General features: G+C 45.2%; 1 protein-coding gene across 6 annotated transcripts in view; it reads right to left on the bottom strand.

Annotated features, from left to right (window-relative positions):
- Positions 1–2514: 2514 nt before the first annotated feature.
- The window catches only part of MAP3K13 (mitogen-activated protein kinase kinase kinase 13), a 72442-nt gene continuing 58102 nt past the window's right edge, over positions 2515–16854 (bottom strand). For 5 of the 6 annotated variants that reach the window (XM_084529867.1, XM_084529865.1, XM_084529863.1 and 2 more), the window contains 11 exons: positions 16326–16484; positions 13158–13316; positions 11541–11649; positions 10506–10615; positions 9232–9348; positions 8577–8714; positions 7382–8126; positions 5892–5962; positions 3757–4054; positions 2991–3088; positions 2515–2902 (listed from right to left, as the gene is read on the bottom strand). In XM_084529867.1, the coding sequence (XP_084385993.1) occupies positions 2866–2902; positions 2991–3088; positions 3757–4054; positions 5892–5962; positions 7382–8126; positions 8577–8714; positions 9232–9348; positions 10506–10615; positions 11541–11649; positions 13158–13316; positions 16326–16484 (2041 nt within the window). In that variant the 3' untranslated portion in view covers positions 2515–2865. Of the gene's footprint in view, positions 3089–3756; positions 4055–5891; positions 5963–7381; positions 8127–8576; positions 8715–9231; positions 9349–10505; positions 10616–11540; positions 11650–13157; positions 13317–16325; positions 16485–16854 lie in introns of all 6 variants that reach the window. The other variant, XM_084529868.1, reaches the window with a different exon arrangement.

Raw genomic sequence — 16854 nt, 5'->3', positions numbered from 1 at the left:
ACTGCCCACACGCAGCCGAGAGCACGAGGTGTGTGCAGGGGAGGGCCAGGGGTCACGTTTACTGCAGACCCAAGTGTGGCTGAACCCCAAAAGGGTTCAGCTCCGCTTCTCCAGGCATGTCCCAGGGCAAGGATGGGGAGGAATAGGGACATGTCCAGGACAGCTGGCCAGAAGGGGCCCGAAATCCCCCACGCCAAGGCCTCTCTGCACCTCCACACACCCAGCAGAGCTCGGAGCAGAGAGTGCATCCCACCGCAGAGCTCTGAGCAGAGTGCAGCTACCAAAAGCCCTGCAGCATCGTTTTGGTAGGGACTGAGTTACCACAGACTGAAGTCCCTGCACTGAGGATTTGATCGGAGCCTGCCAAATCCCAGCGACAGGCAAACTGGGCTGGGGCGGAGAGCTGATGGTGTAGAGGGGAGGGTAGTTCTCAGCCTCTCCTTTATGGAATAGCTGGATCTCCGTGTGCATGTCTTACGTGCACAATCCCACACCGCTAAATTCCCGGCTCAGCTGGCTGAGTCACCACCCGCAGCGCCTCTCCCACACCACAACAGCAAAGCCACCTCTGGCCTGGCCGCCTCCTCGTGCTGCTGGCCAAGAGGACATCTGGGTGGAAGAGTGATGGGGAGAGGAAGCCAGAAACAAAGTAGAGAAGTTTCACTCCCCTCCACCTTCTGCCTCTGCCCTGAGCAGAGTATTGCTGCAGCAGGAAGCTGCTCGCTCCCTGTTCGCTTCAGCTGCTTTTTGGTCCCACACAGGGATGCGCTGCTGGCCACCCTGATCCTGCCCCCACTGCCCACAGCAATCGCCCTCCTCTCTGCCTGTCCTTCTGGGCGCTCCTGCCAGAGGCTCTCACAGGGGCCGGTTACTTTGCCATCAGTACAGAAGCCCCCCGGTCCCTGATCACCATTCCCCACCAGCTCAGGGACCACCAACGCGAGCAAATCACAGCAGCACCGTGAGGAATATCACAGGGCCCGCGGGGCTGCCTGCACCCATCCCTCTCAGCCCCAGCCCAACAGCATCCGTGGCAGTCACAGGAGGCAGCAACTACTGACAGCCGCTGAGACCAGCTCTGCTCCCATCTCCTGCCGTGACCGGGGAGAAGGCAACGTCACACAAACAGATTACAATTGTGCTAGCAGTGAAGCCAACCTTCTGATCTACAGAAATGATAATAAATAACAAAATAACATCATAACTTAAGATCTGTGTGTAGTCCAGCTACGAAAATTTAAAAATATGGGATAATTTAACTCATACAATACTGCTCTCTGTATAAGACATTTTCCTTCATTTTGCCATGAGGCTATAAATTACCACAGTTAAATGCAAACCAATATTTTAACATAAAATGTAAACAAACAAAGCAACAGAAGTACCTGTCCATGGTCCATTCCTGCCGTTCACCTCAGGCTGGTGTGCCAGGCTGCAGGGCAGCACCCAGCAGCGTGGCACGGCCGTGTCAGCCGGCACACTACGAAGGGCAGAGTGAAAGCTCTTGCAAGGGGGGCATCAACTAAGGGGTAGGGGGGGGCGGGGGAGGACGTGCTCTACCATTTTGTTCTCTTTAAATATTGATTTAGAAGAGTAGTGTTTGAAGGGAAGGCACTATGAGTTCTAATCAGAAAACAAATTCTCTCATCTGCCAATGCCTCGGCCTGTCACATACCAGTACTATCCTCACTTTCACCTGTCGAGTTTCAGCTTGAAGGAGAAACAGAAGCCTCGGGGTACGCCTGAGACACAGCTGTGCCACAGCCACCCTCGAGGTTCCCCGTGCAACCTGTTTTGCACAAGCCTGACATGAAGGGCAGGCAGCTGTTAATGCTTTCAGGAACGTACAGTGAGGAAGGAGACAGAGCAGGGCTGATGCTCCTATCTAGGCCAGCGATTCCTGGTCTTCCCCCTCGACACACAGCTCTCTGCTGGTTATCGATGCTGTTGTAGGTGAGAGACTGCTTCTCCAAGTCCAGTACAGGCATCTCCAGTTTCCTCCCCAGAAGAGTGCTCGGGCTCTGCAGAATGTGCTTTCCACGGTTTGCAAGTTCTTGCTTTTCCAACACTGATTTGATTGATTTCTTTAACTGACTGAAACAGACAGGAGGTAAGAGGAGGAAGTAAACTGGGAAATGGCACACTGCGTCTGAAAGAGGCTTCCCTGCTCAACTGGAGATCAACACTGCCAGAGTGAAGCAAGGATGATGTTAAGAAGTGCTCTTATACCAATTCTTGAGAGGACGAGGTTAGAATACATTTGCAGGATCTCACAACAAAATGTTGATTAAAAAAGAAACTAAAAATCTTTAAAATAAAACCCACTATTACATTCCTGGGGATGTATTGACTCAGAAGACCCTGGATGTTAGCACCTCAGTACCAGTTTTCTCCAGGAACATGTCCACCTTCTGATTAAAAAATGACCCAGCTGGTTATACTGAATTCGCTTTGTTCACAGGTTACCTTATAGTAAGGTCTTTTTATGCTTCCTCATTTGATAAGACTGAGTGGTTTAGTTTTCTTGATCTGTTCTCCAATCTTCAGGGCCACACGGCCTGGTCCCCTGTGAAAGCAGCAAGAGAATCCCCCCGCATTTGTACACAAAGCTGTCCAGGCAGGACTCCCAGGATGTTTCTCTGTAATGTGCTTGCTTTCTGAACTTTTTTTTTTTGCAACGAGTCTGTGTGTCTATAAATACAATCCACTCTTTACAGTAAAAAGTGTTAAAATGTCAAAAAAATAAATATCCATGTTACAGTAACTAGATTATTCAATAAAATACATCCCTGCCATTCTTGATTGAAATGCTCAAAGAGAATTAATTTCATTTGGACATTTTCCAGAGATTCGGGTTATTGCAAATCACTCCTGGGGTGGGAAGGAGAAACATCTTCTCTTCCTGTAAAGTGTGATGAAGGGGAATGAAGTGGAATCTCAGGGAAATCAAAATGCCAGTATCAGGAAGCTTTGGGGGAGATCTGAATTACCAAGTAGCAGAGCTGCAGGGCTTATTGGTCCTGACTGTGGCATCAGAACACTCCCCTTCAGAAGAGTCACAGTCTGATTCTCCAAACTGTGCTGGGTTCTGCAAAGCAAAAGGAAAGGGGAATATTTAAGCAACATTCCTACCCTGCAGATCAACCACACCGTCCCAGTCTGCAACAAGAGGCAGGCAAAGGTCACCACCAGCAGAGAAGGACAAATCGACAACACAGAGATGCAAACAGCACACAAGTGCACTACCAAAGGTCACTTCTCTCCCCCTCAGGGAGGGGAAACAGAAAAATATCTTGTCAGAGCACCATCACCACACAGACAGAGGCATGAGCAAATGGTGCAGCAGGCTCTGCCCTTCCCCACCTGAACACTGGAAAGGCAGTAAGAGAAAGGAGATTGTTCTGGCTTTGTCAGCTAGGCTGCCAATGGATAAGTTTGAGGCAGACACTTTATATCCCTTGCACTTCTGTTTTATGTCCTATATTTTATCCTATTTTATACAACTGCAAATCCAATGGCCTCCCAGTTCTGCACTCATCTTGATCGGCAAATCATGTTCAGCTTTCTGTGTGCCACCTTCAACCCATCTATTCATCGGACCACGTGCAAGGAAGACTGGGTATCTAAACCATACCCTTGACGTAGCACATGTGCTACAACATTTGCTAGGCAGTCATCCAACTTCCTGGCCCTTGGATTCCTTTTTTACTTATTTGTTACCCAATAGACAAAGGGACTGCTAAGCTTGCAACTCACCTCACAGCTGTGTTCATCAGCACAAAGTTTGCCCAGAGACATCTGAGTCTTGACTCTCCGCACAGCGCACTCTTTGTCTGAAAGCCCATCAGACTGGGTGGAGATTTCAATGGGGATCTCTGGAGTCTGGGACAACATGTCCTCCAGCTTCTCAGCCAGCTCGTCTTCCAGCTTGGTGGCCAGCTCATCCGGGCTGTTCGAATGGTCGCTGGTGTTCCCCTCCTCTCCGTCTGACACAGAAAAGTTCTCCGAGCTGAAGGTTGAGTAAGACTGGCAGCTGCTAATACAGCGGTGAGGTCTGCAAACCAGAAGAGTAGTTCAGCTTCTATCACAGTGCCTCTGACTGCAGAGGAAAAGCAATTTCCCAGGTGCTGTGTTAGGCACCAGAGCCTCCTTCCACCATTAGTGCACATCAGCTGAGTCACAACTGATCTGCAAGGCTGGCAGCAAGAGCTCTGCACAGGCTGCCGTTCACCTTTCGGAGCTATGGAAATCTACCACCTTTTGAATTATTTACTTTAAGATCTGCATCTTTAAATTCATCTGTTCTTTTTGTTTTCATCTCCTACACATTCACGTTAGCTGATCTACTCTGGAGCATATTTTTCTGTAACATTCCTTTTCAAAAAAAAAAAAAAAAAAAAAAAAAGCTGTGCTGTAGGGCTCAAGCTAATTCAGTTGGGAATATCTGCACCACCCGACAGCTGTCCCTACAGCCAGACTAGAATTTAAGTACTTGCACGTTACTTGAATGTGAAAATCACCTCATGCCAGGATTCAACAGCACCAGTACAAACTATCAGTTGGCTGAACATGCCAAGAGCCCCACAATAGGTCATCACACTGAGTTCAGAGAAGGCAATTTGTCTTCCATGATAGTAAATCACAGAAGAAGCAACAATCACACACACAAGAACCATGCAAGTCAGAAAACTCATCTAGCCCAGCACTCCATCTCCAACCCTCAGCAAGAAAAAACAATCACGGGAAAATACAAGAACAGGGTGTGCAGAAAGAGCCGGCTTTCTCCTGGCACATCTTCCTGGTTTGTAATCAGACGTCTGAGCTGAAGATCAAACCTGGATGACTGTGCTTAACAGCCACTGATGGACCTACTGCCATAAATTTAACACTTAGGATTTGTTTATGTTTTGATTTCTACAGTACTCCTTGACAATGGACTCCACATGTAAAAATGTTTTGGATGCAAAAAAGCACTTTTTATTCATTTTAAACCCATTGTTCACTAGGCATCCCTAACATGAATGTGAGGAATCGTTCCTTGTTTCCTTTCTCCACATAACTCAATTTCATGCACCTCAGTTATAGCTTCTCCTCCTGCTAGACACAGATTTCTCATGGATTTAATCTCTAACTATCCTTGTCACACCTCTCAGTATTTTCTCAAACTCTACCATGGTCTTTGAACCAGGGTAATGAAGGTGGCATTTAGGATTCAAGCTGCAGGTGTGCTGTGAATGAATATAACAGCAGACAGGCTTTTATCTTCTCTGCTCCTTTCTTAACAACCCTTACTTGCTCACTGGTATCTTCTGCACTTCAAGCAGTGGTTTGCATGAAGCTACTGCAACAATTCATGATCTCTTTCCAGAGCAGAAGACTGTAAAGTCTACTATTACAAATCCATAAGTAGGAACTCCCCTTCAAGCCTCTTATTTTATAGGCAACACCATCAAATTTATGTGCTGTGCTCTCACCTAGCCCTCATATCCTACTTAAATTCAACTATGAAGGCTCTGGAGTCAGCTTGCTGCAGCAACAGATAAACCAGTTTTTGGAAGAGTCTGCAGAAGGTCCCAACATCTAGGACGTCTGATTCTGGTGAAACAGACTCAGCAGCTTATTTTACAGGCTGAATCGTGTTACCTCTTCCTAAACAAGTGTGATCAAGTTGTGCTGTGAACAGCCTGCAAGAGGAAAGCTGCACTGGAGATAACATCTCAGAACAGGCTGAAAAGAGTGAGTTAACATGAAGGATCACCACGGGCAGATGGGACACCCCGAATGTGATTCTGCTCTTTTGCCAGCAGTTTGAATAATGGTGTGCAGTTGCTATGACAGCTGTCCTGAGATTTGTCCCAGCAAAAAGAGATTAGAGTGAATTCACCTTTTACCTTTGTCTACGAGGAAACTCCACTTCACTGTCTACTTCACCCTCTTCCTCTTCTGAGGAGTCATCACCACTCTGGCAGAAAACAAAGGACAAGAATGATATCACACACCTGTGAAGGAGCAAACACACAACTACATGGCTGCCCCCTGGTCCTCCAGTACAAAGTCACTGGATCAACAGGCTGCAACCAACCAGACAAGAATAAAACAGTGAGAACTCACTCAGCCTTCACCTTACTAGGTTATTTCAGGCAACCGTAATAGTGCCATTTCTGATTTTGGAGCAATCAACTTCAGAACAGACTGGAACACCTTAGGCACTGAGAACATCATGTTCCAGATTCGCCCCCATCCCCGCTCCCCAAACAGAAGCAAAACAAGTAATCCCCCGAAATCCACAATTCAAATTACTGAGCTGATCTGGCACTCTTAGCTTTACCACTTCAACCTCGTCTGCATGGGCCTATCACAGAGCAGCACTGGGGATGACACATGCTTTGCTGGTGGGTTTCATCAACTAGAAAAATTGAGTTTTCTTCTATTTTCTGCTTCAGTGAGCACAGCCTTTTATTCTTCTCTTCCCATCCAAAATCCCCCTCCACACTCTGTTTTTTACAGCCTCCTTTTATCCCATCCAGCCTGCCAACCCCCAGTTCAGCCTCTGCTTCTATCCCCTTGTAATATGAGCTTCTCCTCCTTTTATTCTGGGCTCAAAACCACACTCTTGATTCTAGTATTCATCCTCTTTGCCTTCACTTTCCCACCTAGGCTTAGTTTTCTTGCTCTTTGAACTCCTCTCAGACCCGCTCCTACTTCTCTTACCACCTGGATGGTAAAAGGAGGAATACAGCAGCATTCTTTCTGTAGCACAGCTGTGCCATAACATCTTTTCGACTCTGGCAGCCCCAGGACAGAGAGTGCTCAGTGCTTAACTGAGCATGTATTTTATGAAAATCTGCTATCCTAAAACCAGGACTTTCAGGCAAGGAGGACAGTTTTTTGCAGGTGCAGCAAAAGGCATGTCTCCAAGACCACAGCAAAGGTTGTATTTCTGTTCCAAGGCACAACAGTGCTACAGATGCTCACTGAAACTGCAGCATGATCTTTAACATCAACAAAAGAATGTGTTCACCCCCTCCTATGTTTTGAGAATGGCTTGATACCATTTCAAGACTGTTTCAATAGCAAGCACGCAGCAGATCAAGATTCAGCTCTAACAAATACTGGCTGAACTGCAGGAAACAGAATGAGGCATTATCAAAGACATTTTAACAACCCTAATTATTAGCAATACTCTCTGATATGCCTACAGTACTTCTCAATAAAATTGACTTTAAAAGAATGTCCAGATCACAAAGCAAAGTTCACGTAGGCATGACCTCTTCAAGATAAAATTGTACACGTAACTCTACTGCTCTTTTGGTGAAGAAGGAAAAGAGGAGAAAGCCTGAGAAAGCCTTGTTTTTTTTCTGAATCACTGTGCTGCCCTTACCTTCTGAATGGGTCTTGCTTTGCACGGTAGCACTGAGGAAGCCATGTGCTGTGGTGTGCCTAGAGCAGACGCTGATGTACCGTTGCTGAAGCCCTCTTCCTCCATCTTCTCAATGTACTGCGCGTTTTCATATAGGGAAACAGACATTGGTGATTGAGAATGGCTCATTCCTGTTTCAACAGACGACATCTGCACCTGACCACTGTCCTCGTCCCTGCACTGAAGACAGGAATTATATGGATCTGTTTTGCAACACTCCCAATGATCATCTTTGCTTTCTTTGCTCTCCAGATTCCTTCGGCAATCTGCTTCCATGGCAGTGGAGATGAGATCAGGGCTGGAGCCAGACATCCGCCTTTGCGCGTGGTTACTGAGAGGGCTCCGCAGCGCTGCTGCAGGGCCAAAGTACCTTAAGTTGTTTGCGCAGTTGGCAATGTCTTGTCCATGGGCGTGAAGCCGTGAGTGATGGCCATGGGGATGGCCGTGGCCATGTTGCTGCGGTAGACCAGGAGGATGAGAATGATTATGAGGTGGAGGTGGGGGTGCATCATCTTGCACTGGCTGGTTTTTCAAGATCCCTGCAAAATCGTTGTAGCTGCCTTTGCTGTTCCCTCGGCGGTGACGTGGCTTACTGCGGTAGCGACTTTTGCCACTCGTCGTTGACATTTTGGGACTTCCTGAGACTGGTGAGCCATTAGATGCTGCTTCTGTGCTGGGTATGCCCTCTGACTTCAGTAGATCTGGCCTGAGAGAAAGTCAGCAAACGTTTAACATTAATCCACAAACTAAGAAATGACATCAGCTCAGAGCCAGGACGAAGAGGCAACCGTAGCCATAAGCATACTCTGCTTTCTGTAATCTACATGCCTCCCTCCCTTTCAGCTGTTTGACTTCTACCTCTAGTTTCCTTTGCTTCCCTCCACTCAGCGTCCTTTCTGTTTAGCCCATCATGCTCCACGCTCCTTTCTTGCTGCTCTTCCCAATATCCACCACATACTCTCCTTTCTCCACTCTCATTTTGATGATCTGCTCCCAGAATTGCTCCCTTCTATGTCTATGCATTGGTGTAGGGCACATCTCCCTATGTGGGCATACAATGCTCAGCACAGTAGGACCCTAACCTGCTAATGGTCTTGGCCAGCTTGTTTCAGAGGCACATGTGAACCTAGCACAAAATTAGGTAGTTACTTCTTACCGTTTAGTCTGGCTGCCTGGTTTATGGGAGACCCCTTTCCTCTTCATCAGCTTCTCCACTGTATTAGGGTGGATTATTGGTCTGACTGGGTGGCGTTTATAAGTCCCAGGATATTTCTTTTCCACTGCTTGTTCTCTCCTGAAACATCGGACAAGAGAAAAACAGACCAGTTCTCTCTCTATCCAACTGCAGCTCCTGCTGGACAGAAACACAGCTGTACAATGAGCACACTGCGTGCCTGTTTCTCAGCTATGGCTGGGTGCAACACAACATGCTGTTCTGGGAAAGGACAGAGTCATTTTCTAAATTCTCTCTGCAGAGATCAGGCAGTTGGAACATGGCCCTGGCACACAGTCCAGAAACAGCGCTGCTTTTCTCTTTACAAAGGGGCCAAAGGATGCCAATACCAAATGGGAAAGATGCCTGTCTCTCAGTTGGTAAACACGGTGTAAAGATGCATGCACTAAGTGGTCTGCAGTGGTCTGCTCATAAGGGGCCCATCTCTGCCTGCCAGCCCTTTGTTTAGCTCTAAAATAATGCCAGGGGACACTAAATCTACAAGTGCTGCTGCACAGTTTAGAAACGAAGCATTGGTTTATTCTCCAGTGTGCAAACTGCCATGCTTGTGGCATACCATTCTGCTATAGATACATACTTTATGAGCTCCTTCTCACGGACCTCCAGCTGCAGCATAATAGCGCTGAGCTCCATGTATAAGTTATTGGCTCGCTCCAGCTTCCTCTCGTAGTGCTCGCGGATATCCAACGCATGTCTGAAAAACAGAAAAAAAATCATGGCTCCTGAGACTCATGCCTGTGGAACAAGGAGGATAAGGAAATATACAGGTGGTTTAGGAAAAGGCCTTCTAAAAGTAAAACCTGCCAGCAGTACGGCACTGTCTGTGAACTCCTAATAAAGCTAACAGCAAATAAAGGTTAAGAGCTTGATACTATGAATAAATCATGATATGATTTAGAAAGTGTTTAACAGTCTTGAATGAGTGGCAACACTTCTCACTAGAGAAGCTGCAAATGCCTCTCATGCATCCATAAGCCCTTCAGCCAAGTCCTAATCATCTTGTTTGCACAGAAGTCATCAGTTTTTATTTCACATAAAGCAGCATGTCCCTACAGCTACAGTATAGTTGCATAAGACATTTCAAACCACAGCTGGAAGATCTGGCCTTCAAAAGCTTCGTTGGGGCTAAGGAACACTGATCAACAACTACAGCAAATTGACTGAAAAGTGCTTCCTTTGATTTCTCAGGTTTGACATACTTGGTGGTTCTCTGCAACAACTACCTTTGCAAGTCTGTATCACAGAAGATAACACTTTGCTTTCTTAAATAAACATTCTGCTTTCATTTTTAAGTTGGTCTAGTGTTCACAATGAATTTCAGTGGGATGATAAATTGAATTGTGTTCACTTCTCTGGAAACAAAGAATACAAACAAAATATCAGGTATAAGAAACCTCACAGCAAACTGCAAGATGCATTTCCTGCTAAGAAATTTGCTTCTGCACTGTTATCACAAGTTATCACTCAGGCAGAAACATTCCCTGGTGAACACACAAGCCTTTGCCTCTCTTGCCTGAGGAAAACTGTTCAGACAGCCCAAGAGCAGGAACAGTTCCCACTGTTTCTTTCTCTGTGGCTTTCCACCAGTTAAGCGGTGCTCAAAGCCTAGAGCAGGCCTGCAGGAACTTCAGATTCGGGACTCATGAGGAATATTGAGTCTGCCTGAATTTATGCCACCAGGAATACCAAGCCCTGTTCTGGAGCCCTCAGTACACGAGGGGAATGAAGGCTGTCAGGGACAGTCTTCAGGGACAGTCTCTCTCCAGGACAGGCTGAGGGAGCTGGGCTCATTTAGCTGGAGAAGGCTGGATTGGGTAAGACAGCAAGGCACATGGAAGGCTACCAACTGACCTCAGCTCTTCTCTTCGACGACGAATCAATTCTTCATCTAGCCGGTGGATACAAGTTCCTTCACTTTTAATCTTCTCAAAATGCTTCTTCACTTCTTCTCTCCATTCAGCCTAGGGAAGCAATTTACTCTCAGGTATTTACGAAGGATTGGGATCCCTGGTTCCACTAAAGAAAAACTCTTGTACAACATTCTTTGCTTCTGCAGAAAATTGCAGGTCTGGGTTGAAAACATGTTACCCAAAGTAATTCAGCTAAAAGAAGTAACACTGTAGCATATGTAGTTTCAGCATTTTAAACTGATACTTCCAATTTTGTGCTTCAATTGTATCATTTAAAATATACCTGTACCTTCTAAAAAATAAATAAATCTCTCATAAAGCTCTTTCCATCCTAAGACAACATTTTCTTCCCTTTTGGATATGAAGAAAACAGAAAGGCTGATGATTTGGAAAGCTATGTGCTTGACAAAGATGACAGTCAGTAGGATGACATAACTCTGTTTACCCCTCAAAGCCCTGGTTCTTGCAGCCTTAAGAAACATACCCGCTTTCTCTCATACACTGTATAGATCCTCTATACACCAGGGGGTAAGTTCCTTTCTCATTCCCAGCTTGACAGCAGCCGGGTAGGACTCAGAGGAATCTCAAAGACCATACACTTTCTGATCCTCCCTAAGAGTCCCAGAGTACCTTCATTGCCCTGCGATAGCTGCCCTGATCATCTTCACTATAAATGCAACGGTTCCTCTCAACAGTCTCATGGTCTCCTGTACCAGAGGAGAGCTGGGAGCAGAACTTCTAAAGTCAGTGGTCTCAAGGAGAACTCCGTAAGATAACAGAGTTTCTGACTGATGTTGGTGGATGTCTCAGTTTGTCAAAGTTTGGGTAAAAGATTTTAAAATACCTATCAGCTCACTTCTCCCCAGGAATCCAACTGAAATCATGGGTCTTGACCTCTACTGTATTTGGTGCAGCCTGTGAAATCAGACCCTTGCAGCTATCTCTTGCTCAACGGCCAAAGCCACTCCCCAGTTACCTGTGATTTGAAATAGGTTTCCTGAGGAGTAGCCAGCACATCAGCAGATGCAATATCCAGGTGCATCAGTGTCTGTCGGAAGGAGGGACGATTCCGGGGCTTGCTCTGCCTGGAACAAAACAGACAAATATCCACCATGAGATCAGGTTAACAGTGCTGGCTACTCTTGCCCTTCTGAAAGTATTTCTCACTAGAATCAATTCTCTGAATGCAGCAGCTGACAGATTAGAGTAAAGTTGCTTCTCAGGTTTTGTCCTTTGCAGAATGTGAGTTTATTGTGCTAGAGTAGTTTTTTATTCTGCTTTTGGTTTGATCTATCCTACAGAAATGGGAAAGATGAAAGCCATTTAAAATAGGAAAACTTGATCACAAATTGAAAGATAGGAACTAAGATGAAATTGCTCCTAACTTGTTAAGCAAGAAGAAATGGATTATTTCCATTTTAAGATTTGGAAATTATTCAGATAATGAAATGAAATCGATCTAGTAGAGATGATAGTCTAATAATTTACATTCAGCATAACAGGATACCTAAAAACACTATGTGATGACACAGTACGTGCCTGAGCCTATACAGTATTGTAACACACCAAGCATCTGTGTGAGATCCTACTCAATTACAAATCCTTTTGTATCTTTAAGAGACCAGCAGTCAAGCTTGAAGACTGAACCACCAGACACACTTGTATCTCCACCTAGTGGAAGGAGGTGATTTGTAGGGGAGAGGTGGCTGAAGAAGCTTGTTTCTTGTCCTAAACAATGCATCCATGCTCCAGACTTGCTGCATGGACTCATTGTTTAGGACAAGAAACAGCTTCTTCACCTCCTTCCACTAGGTGGAGATACAAGTGTATGTACGCACTGCTCAGAGCTGCAAAAACTGCCTCCTGCATTTTGCGTCCATGCGCAGAAGCACAGCCAGGCAGAGCATCCGTCTCAGCACAGACACTGCAACAGCATGCACTGCTGTATCTCAGGATCACGAGAGTGAACAGGCATTTTAAAAGAGCCACACATGTTTTGGCCTGTTCTTCCCTTTGTACCTTTGGGAGGATGGTTGGTATAACTCAGTGTGGAAAAATGCTGGAAGATCACTTAAATGCTGTGTCAAGATGCAATTGCAGAGGTTAACGATTAATACAGAACCCAAGACCAGGAATTTCAACTCTAATCTGGCAGATGGAAGTAACTGAAAGCATTTCCCATATCTACATGTGCAAAAACCTGGTTTCGTACATACAGTTTGAAATTCTCTCTGTCCAGTTCAAAGAACAGTCATTTTAAAAGGGTGTTCACAGAGTGTTCAGAAAAAAAAAAAAAAAATGTATATATCCTTTCACTCTGGAGCCAGCCAGAGCCCTCCCTGGCCCTGTCTGCCCAGCAAACCACACAGGTCTTTTCCTACTTTCCCTGAACTCCAGATTTCCTTCCTGAGTCCAGTCCTGGTGCCATAAGGAAGCAGAATCTAAAACGTTAAAATTGATTGTTCTTCTGACAAATGTGAGAGTACTTAAGAGCCTTGTGCTCTGGGCTCTGATTCTGGTTTCATCAGTTTCAGTGGGAGTCTGGACAGAGCTAAGGGTGAGCCATAGGTCTGTGTGGGCTTCAAGGTCTTACCAGGTCTGCTTCATGAGGATTTTGAAGCCATCTGGGCAGGTGGAAGGAACAGGAAGATGCAGGCTGTTACTGCCCACTCCCCAAATGATGGCTGAGGAGTCCACATCCTTGTAGGGAATCTCTCCTGTTAGTAGCTCCCATAAAACTACCCCAAACGACCTGATAAAGAAACAAACCAGGAGAAAAACTTCCATGTGAATTCAGTTCAACAGAAACAACTGGAGCTTGAAAAACTGCTCTTTGGTGAAAAAGAGAACTAGGTATGTCTGATCTGAAACTGCAAGGAGGGGCAGCACTGTTTAAAAAAAAAAAAAAAAAAGCTAGCTTTTAAACCAAGAGTAGCTATTTCGCACACTAGGTAACTCTTCCTCCCCTGCCCCAGTTCTGCACTGAACACCAAACAGCACTGTTTTTCACACCTACCCCTTCCTACTTCATTGGAAGTAGGAAGCATATTAGAAGCTTTCCCATGTAGATGGAACCTTACTCTTGTTAAATGAAGAGGAAAGTTTGCTCTGCTGAGATAGACCGTTGACTATTTTTACTGTCAAGAACAAATCATCTGCTACAAGATAGACAGAACTGCTAAGTCTCACAGGGAAAAGCAAAGGTGGTGGGTTTTTGTTTTGCTTTAACAATACATGTCTTTTAACTTTATTTTCTTAACCAAATGTTCCCTTTGCTGTTATGTGTCTTCAACTACCCATGGATGTCCTGGATGTTTCAACAGTTTGAAACTCATGGCTACAACTACTGCAACATGGGAACAAGACAAATGCAACATGTGTAAAAGTCAGTACCAGCACATGCAATCCCATCTGGTATTTCTTTTGTGCTGAAGACAGGAAGGCCAAAGAGAAAAATATCTTTAAGTGAACATTGCCGAGGAAAGAACCTCCTATTACAAGAGGTGAGAATCATAGGTAAGAAAATCACTTTGCTTCTCTTCCTTAGTGAAATGATCAGTAAGGATCAAGACCTTAATTCAGAGCAGCAAACAGCTTTTGGCTTATTTACAACCTTCAACCCAAAAAACAACAAAGACATATCAAGCCAGTCAGTACAGAGGTAAACAAAATACTGTGGAGAACCAACTTACTGCGCATTAACCAGGCTGCGAGGCAGGCTGAGGTACAAGTGTCTCAATTTCACACACACAAGTGTCACCTTACTTGCGTGCCCCAGCCGTCTGTGGGACACCGACCCTGCCAAGCTTGCTGGTGAGTCAAACCAGGTGAAAAGTGAGAAGTGTGTTTCTGGCTTGTACTAGTATCGAGTTGCTTTTATTAACTACAGAAGAACATCCAGGGGGCAAACTGGCTGGGTCTGAACAACTGTCAGTCAGGAAACAGGCCTTCATGTGAAAAACGTCACACATTCAGAACCTACTGGTTTCAAATCATGTGGGGGGAAAAAAGCAGAACTGGAACATATTTCCCTCAAAATTTTCTGTGGGCTGCAGGAAAGGAGGGATCCCAGGTGTCTGGATGAGCTATCAGGAAACCCCATCTGGTTTCAGCTTTGTTATGATTAAGACCGGGCAAAGGATTTTGAAGACTCTTGATAAGATTATAGGGTTGGTAAGGTTGTTTTTGTTTTTTAAGCATGCTGCTAAGGATGAGAGAGAGCAGACATATAAGCAGCTTAGGAACTGTTCTCATTTGTTGTCAAGATTCACAAACATCACTTTTACTCATCCTGGGCAAAGAATGGATGTCGAGGATGAGGCTGAGCAATAACCACTGCATCCTCTGAAGAGGAATTTGGACCAACGGCACCCACCCCTAAGTTTACACGAAGGAGCAATATCTCTAAATCACTGAGAAAAGGGGTCAAGGAGTGCTCACAGTCCTCAGCAGAGCTAGCAGCTTTTTTTTTTGTATATATATATATACACATATTGGACATGATTCTCCACACAACATTCTTGAACCTAAGCCACTCTAAAATACAGAAAACTGAGGGTAGAAATACAGCAGCATTCCTCTTAACAAACTTGTGATTTTAAAGGAGGGGCTCAGAAGACAAATGGTGGATGGATTGTTTCGGAAAGAAAACACAAGAGTTTCTCCCAGAAGAGCTGGCTATGCTGCAGCCTGCTACATCTGCACGAAATGAACACACAAAACTCTGCAGGCATAAGAAGAGCTGTATATCACACGCTGGAAGACTCTGACTTTCCCTTTCCCTACAGGAAGCCTTGACTTGAAGTCACAGCCCAGCTCTGCATTGAAGCAGCAGCAGTAGGCAGTTGACTGACTTCATTCACACTTTGAGCCACCCACCCACGGCTTTGACCTGCAGCTGCACACAATGTAAGCAACACGGCAGCATTCATAGCCGAAAGCCACAAAAAGGAAAATTCATCATGGCTGTAGAAGGGGGAGAAGGGCATTTGTCCTGCCTACTACCATTCAATAAGCAGAAACAACAAGGCAGGAACAGAAACGTGGTTCCCTCGAGGAACCCTGAAAATCTTTGCAGAGGCATCCCAAAGGAGCCCCAAGGCTTGGTTCTATCTCAAGCATTGTTAGTAGTGTGGAGACCTGAACCTTCCCTTTTGATCATTTGGACAAAAGAGTGCATTTTGCATGGGGTGGAAATCAATGTTCAAGCCTCCTACAATGTAACCTGATTTCCTCTCTTGGATTCGAGGGACCATAACCCCGTGGCTGTACACATTGCAGCCAAGTCCAGCATGCAGAAAGCAAAAGGTGTTTGGACCCTTCAAGCTGGCAGAGTAGAGGCATTTCTACAGTTGAAGCGTGTCCATGATCAGGATAGGATGCGAGTAAAAGACACCCTGGCTGCAGAAGCTGCTGATGAGGCACCACTAGCGGAAGAAATCTCTGGTCTGGATACCGAGGGAACTGTTGCATTTGTTTACTTTGGACTCTGCAGGATACAAACAGTCTGCACTGAGTCTCATTAGGGACCCTCGGGGCTTAACACACAGCCTGTACACACACAAGTCATTTCTCTTTCTGCTACAGCCCATGGTTCAGCAACAGTGTTCAGGACACTAGGCAGATGTAGAAAGGAATAGTCAATGACAGCGCAAGCTATCCCCATCCCTAAGAAGAGAGTACTGAATAAGTAAGTGCTGGGAGAACCAAGTGGTTAAATAGCAGGTGAAGGTATTCAAATAAAACAATACTAAATACTCACCAGATATCCACTTTTTCAGAGACTGGTTCATTGCGTATCACCTCTGGGGCCATCCAAGCCACAGTTCCCGCAAAAGACATTTTTGTACTTTTATCACTAAGTTCTTTAGATGTACCAAAATCTGAGATTTTAACTGCATCCGTGTGTGTAACTAAAACACTGGAGAAAAGAAAACAAGAAATCAGCATCTTACGAGTTGTCTTGAGCCACTATGAATCACTTCCTAATCAATACAAACAATTGAGGAGGCCTTGCTGCTTATGACTACAGTACAAAGAAAAAGACTCTGCATTTTCACTGGTGAAAACACTCCATTAGGGTGATTGTTTTTTTTGTCTCTCAACTATTCTAAATTCTACAAGTCAAAAAAAAAAAACCTGCAAATTAAGAAGTCACTGAAAATGTACTTCATCTGGGAGCGTTTCAAAGTTTTAGTAAAGCTCTACCTCAATAAACTGTAAAACATTTAAAAGCCTCAACCTAACACACTGTCAGTCTTGTCACAGGCTAAAGGAGCAATAAAAAAATA

This window comes from Aythya ferina, assembly GCF_964211825.1.
Source record: "Aythya ferina genome assembly, chromosome: 9".
In the NCBI taxonomy this organism is placed as follows: Eukaryota; Metazoa; Chordata; class Aves; order Anseriformes; family Anatidae; genus Aythya; species Aythya ferina.
Note: the sequence above shows the minus strand (reverse complement) of the source record. Positions and strands in the feature narration are given on the sequence as shown.